This window comes from Fistularia commersonii, chromosome 17, assembly GCF_037954325.1.
Source record: "Fistularia commersonii isolate RoL2024-O1a breed Wild chromosome 17, RoL_Fcom_v1.0, whole genome shotgun sequence".
Lineage (NCBI taxonomy): Eukaryota > Metazoa > Chordata > Actinopteri > Syngnathiformes > Fistulariidae > Fistularia > Fistularia commersonii.
The window spans coordinates 2177958-2183474 of NC_141300.1; the positions used below are offsets into that span (position 1 = coordinate 2177958).

The following is a 5517-nucleotide window of genomic DNA, read 5'->3' on the forward strand; positions in this document are numbered from 1 at the left end:
ATCTACATCCTTACCATCTAGACCTCCTGTAACAACTGAAGGACCAAGCACCCCTGTATCCACATCCAGGACGACAGAGCCTCCAACAACAAAACAGACAACCACAACAGGGCCTACTACACCGTCTGGGGAACAAACCACACCCAGATCTACTGAGGCCCCCTCAACACTAAGACCACACACGTCCACCAAATCTACATTGCCACCTACTACGCCTGTCACATCGGAACCAACAAAACAAACCACAGAGTCTACAACACCACTCACTGGACCACCTGGTACTTCTTCAGCGTCGAGCATACCAGTGTCTACACCCAAGACTACCGAGCCACCAACAACACAGCAATCATCCACAACCACAAAATCAACCATCCCACCAACTACACCTCCAACCACAAAACAGCCAACCACAACCACAGAATCTACATCCTTACCACCTAGACCTCCTGTAACAACTGAAGGACCAAGCACCCCTGTATCCACATCCAGGACGACAGAGCCTCCAACAACAAAACAGACAACCACAACAGGGCCTACTACACCGTCTGGGGAACAAACCACACCCAGATCTACTGAGCCCCCTTCAACAATACAACCAAGCACAACCACAAAATCTACAGCTTCACCAACTGTACCTTCAACAACAAAACAATCTACTATAACATCCAAATCTTCAACTCCACCAACGGAGTCAACAACTACAACAGGAGAAGTCCCTTTTGTTTCTACATCTACAACACCATTTGTATCTATTATAACTGGCTCCCCAACAGCTCCAGCAACTTTGCCCCATGTCTCCATAGTTGAAACAACAACAACTGCAACACCGATGAGCAGTACCACAGAATGCTTCTGCATTGTAAATGGTACCCATTATAGACCAGGTAAGGAACTTATATATTACCTTTCAGGTAATGAAATTTCCCATTATTACCCAACTTAAATACCTTTCAGGCGAGACAATATTCGACAAGAAACACATCGGCTCAGGGATATGTCTCACAATGATCTGTACAAATGCCTGCAAACTAAAAAACGACACTGAACCCTGCTGGACCACAGCTGTGCCGACGACCACACCGCCCCCACCAGATTGCCCACAGTGGAACAAGACAGTAAGCATGTTAATGGACCCCATTTAAATGCAAATGACCCTGTCATGTTTTCATGCTTTCAGTATCATAATCATACATAACATCACCTGATCTTTCAAAGTTTCTGAACATAGGATGTTATTTTTCCATATCTTCTTTTTTCACATCAGCAAAATCAGACCTTTGAACTTTGCAACTGTACCATGGCACGATGCATCACTGGCAACGTGGTAGAAATTATTGACTATGAGTGTCCACCCCAAATAATTACTTGTGTCAACAAAAAGAAACCGGTTCCAGAACAGAATAATACAGGCTGCTGCGAGAGCAATGTTTGTAAATGTAAGCGACCCTGTTCATTTTCCACATACCTGTTTTCCGCCTTTCGTACCTGTTTGAAAAAAAAAAAAAAAAAAGCCATTTTCCGGCTGTTTCGTTTCAGGTGTGTGTGAAGGCTGGGGAGATCCTCATTACATCACATTTGACGGTTTGTACTACAGCTATCAAGGAAACTGTACATACGTCTTGATGCAGGAAATTTCACCAAAGTACAATTTGAAAGTGCTCATTGACAACGTCTTTTGCGATCCAACTGAATATGTTTCCTGTCCACGATCTTTAACCATATTGTATGGTGAAAGAGTTTTCAAACTCATTAACCACCAGCTTGTTGGAGCACCAAAATTGGAGGTACAACATCTTCGGTTTTTGAAAGTTCTTTTTGAAAAAAACCGGAATGGCTTTGACCGTGCACCTCTGTTCAATTCACCAATCTTTGCTATTTTTCATTTTAGGCCACCAAAGATGGAGTACCTCTGAAACTACCATATTCTCAAGATGGTGTGAAGATTCTGACTACTAGCCTGACCTTGTATTTTGAGATCAAGGACCTACATGTGTACATTAAGTTCGGACTCACTGGCTTCATACTGGATGTTCCCTTTACCCTCTTTGGTGGAAACACACAAGGCCATTGTGGTAAGGCTTGCCGTCCTTCTAGTGACCGCATGAGTAAATCCTTACTGCAGAGTAAGAGAGAAATTCCAGTTCATTTTTCTCTGCTTCATTTGTTTTCCCTTTGTTGCCAGGCAACTGCAGCAACGACCAGGCAGATGACTGCAGCCTGCCCGGAGGTCAGCTAGTACAAAATTGTGCTGTGATGGCTGACTATTGGCCTGTGGAAGACAAATCCAAACCTGAATGCCGCACTCCACTTGAGCTGCCCCCACACAATATGTCTATACCAAATCTTGTTTTTGAGCCATGCAGGGAGGACTCCATCTGCGATCTGCTGAAGAGCAGGTGCGGTTATCTCACTTCACTCTTGGTCATTTTGCTCAATATTTACGAGTCGCTGCTACGTCTTTTGGTGACACATGAACGGCCGAGTCTGACTCACTTTTCACCCTCAACAGTGTTTTCGAAGCGTGCCACAAAATTGTCTCGCCTGACAACTTCTATCAAGGTTGTATCTTTGATAGCTGCCACGCTTCCAATCCAGAGATGGAGTGCATGAGTCTGCAGAGGTATGCTGACAGCTGTCTGCAGGAAGGGGTTTGCCTGGATTGGCGAAACCACGCCAAGCTGTGTGGTAAGCAGCAACCGGTCCCTTCATCGTAAACACTGGAATCGTTTTGGGGTTTTGTCAAATGTAACTTACGTCAGATAGGCTACATTAGATTTAATGGAACACACAGCATGTAGACGGAATAACACTGACCTCAGTTTTTTGAATAAACAGTGACTGACTGTCCATCAAACAAAGTGTACAAGCCATGTGGTCCTGTAGAACAGCCAACCTGTGCAGATGTGTAAGTAACAATAAAAATACGCATTAGCAGTGGGGTATTTCATGTCTAATTTTGCTAACTTTGCGATGATCCAATTTTAGTCATAATATAGATCACTCAGACTACATGACAGAGGGCTGCTTTTGTCCTGATGGGATGAAACTCTTCAGCAAAGAGTCGGGCATATGCGTGCATGAATGCGGTGAGTGTCATAGCCTGTAGTGCGATCAATGATTACATCACATGGTTCATGAAACTTGACGACATGGCTTGTTTTCTGAACAGGATGTCTCGACCCTGTGGGCATTCCTCGTGCTGTGAGTGAACTCTCGAGGGGAAAACCCCAAAAGCCGTAAGATATATTTTACCAGGTGAGGCCATCGGGTCACTGCTCTGCGTATGCCTTACAGGTAAATCAAATGTTCGAGTACATGTGTCAAAACTGCACCTGCGAGGAGTCCACCTTGACTGTGAGGTGCGAGCCGAAGGTCTGCGACATACAACCAGTTGCCAATTGTAGCCGTGAAGGCTTCGTCCCGGTCAGCAAGACAAATTCAACAGATCCCTGCTGCCCCACTTTTGTTTGCCGTAAGATGTGTAGCATTGGCATCCATTGAGACATCTGGACGCCACACACTAGTAACTACACCTTACCGGAGTTTGTTTGTTGATACCAATGTTTTACGATCTCCACAGAATGCAACACACACACTTGCCCATTACCAAACATGACTTGCCCGGCGGGACATGTTTCACACGTGGTCACTCACGAGGGGGAATGCTGTCCAGAATATAGCTGCGGTAAGCAGGTCAAATCGAAGTTCGAATAAATTGAAGCACCAGCAACAGTTGTTCATTCCCATGTCATACAACTTCTTATGTCTTGACCCACGTCTTCCTTCCATCACAGAGCCCAAAAGAGTTTGTGTTAATCAAAGTGTTGAATACCAGGTAAAGAATCTGAGAAGTACATCGGCTCCACAAGTGATTATCAAAACATTTTCGTTAATCCTGTTTCTTTTCGCGTTCTGAAACGTTGTCCGTATAATAGCCTGGTGCTTCAGTTCCTGGAGATTTGTGCAAGACTTGTATCTGCACCGATGAGGTGAACAACAACACTGGTCTGCTGCAAATTAAATGTGAGCAGGAAAAGTGTAAAACAGACTGCGACAAGGTAAGAAGTCGATAGACTATCCCGGCAGCTCCATGAGAAAAGACCAAAAGGTTAATTCAAAACTGGACTTGGCAACCCCGCCCCCCTCTTTCTCTCAGGGATATGAATACATGAAAGTAGATGCAAGCGTGTGCTGCGGGAAGTGTGTACAGACGCACTGCATCCTAGATAATAATGGTACAGAGGTGTTCCTGAAGGTGAGTTGGATCGTCACCCATGCTACTTAAACTTTGCGTTTAATGGTGAAAGTGGACAATCAGAGAGGGAGCTCATGTCTGAACTTTACGCTCTCCAGCCAGGGGACGCCTTGCCAGCAAATGGGAACATGTGTGAGCATCACAGCTGTGTTAAAAGTGGCCAGATGTTAATGGCTGTCAAGTCTAACACCATCTGCCCTCCATTTCAACGCAGTAAATGCCAGCCCGTGAGTGCCAGTCCCGACGGAGCAGGATTTACGGTGTCTTTGAAAAGACAAACCAACAAGACACTAACGTCATTTCCTGTTTGCTTTATCGTTCGCTTCCGCAGAACACGATTCAAACCACAGCGAATGGCTGTTGTAACGTCTGTGAGTATTTTGGGGTTTTACTTGACTATTTTGAGAAACATGCGAGAAGCTAATAATTGCTCGTCTATTTTGGAAAAAAGGTGTCGAGCGGGACTCGTGTACGCTGGTTTCCAAAATGATCCAAGTGGAATGGGAGAACTGTCAGTCTGAACCGATGGTCATTCCACGCTGTGAAGGATTCTGCAATACTTTCACCAGGTAAGACAGATAACCTTAACAGATTCGGGTCATTTGAAATGTTCAGGTCTGGGTGACAGTGGACCTCTGTTTTCCAGCAGATACTCCAGAGAGGTTTCCGCCATGCAGCACCCCTGTTTGTGCTGTACACAGTCACGCTACAGCAACCGCACCGTCGAGCTGCACTGCCCGAATGGTGATGTGGTTCCTCACACATACATGCACGTGGAGGAGTGTCGCTGCAGGAACACAAACTGCGGCGGAGCAGAAGGACCCTGGGCTCGCAAGAGGAGAAGCATTCCGATGGTGTAACTTAAAAAAACCTGCCCCGACAATCACCAAATCTTCTACAGTGAAAGTACCATTGATTATAGTGTACTGATTACTTGAATAAATAAAAATGAGCAGCAAATGATGCCTTCTTCTACTGTGCATTTTGTTCTTCGCTTGTCATTTTGTCATGTGTGGGAGGGCTGGCAGCACCTGCCCTTCACTGGCCACCTATCATCGTACACAGGCTCATCACTGCCTCTTTCGCACAGAGATAACACAAGACCCCCGTTGACCATGAAGGTCAAACCAGAGGCCGTCATGTTGTGAATGCTAACCACTGCACCATCTAGTTGCCATCATGGATGTTGCCCCTCCCAAGGCAAATTTGCATGGTGCCGCTGCTACAGGTAGACAGCAGAATGATGGGGAGGCAACATCCCT

General features: G+C 45.6%; 1 protein-coding gene across 1 annotated transcript; it reads left to right on the forward strand.

The window, feature by feature from the left end:
• Positions 1-1297: 1297 nt before the first annotated feature.
• Positions 1298-4828, forward strand: LOC147224728 (intestinal mucin-like protein). The gene is made up of 16 exons (XM_086162868.1): positions 1298-1436; positions 1537-1784; positions 1889-2072; positions 2183-2396; positions 2510-2685; positions 2836-2905; positions 2986-3086; positions 3170-3201; positions 3295-3472; positions 3581-3685; positions 3795-3835; positions 3936-4058; positions 4157-4255; positions 4354-4482; positions 4587-4626; positions 4707-4828. The coding sequence occupies exons 1-16, from the start codon at positions 1298-1300 to the stop codon at positions 4826-4828; spliced, it is 2001 nt and encodes a 666-aa protein (XP_086018994.1).
• Positions 4829-5517: the final 689 nt, after the last annotated feature.

Excerpts from the sequence above, each read along its gene's own strand:
- LOC147224728 (XM_086162868.1), top strand. The coding sequence starts at position 1,298 with ATGGCACGATGCATCACTGGCAACGTGGTAGAAATTATTGACTATGAG. Across the intron at positions 2,686-2,835 it reads AAACCACGCCAAGCTGTGTG|TGACTGACTGTCCATCAAAC; the intron begins GTAAGCAGCAAC and ends TTGAATAAACAG. Across the intron at positions 4,256-4,353 it reads GTACAGAGGTGTTCCTGAAG|CCAGGGGACGCCTTGCCAGC; the intron begins GTGAGTTGGATC and ends TACGCTCTCCAG.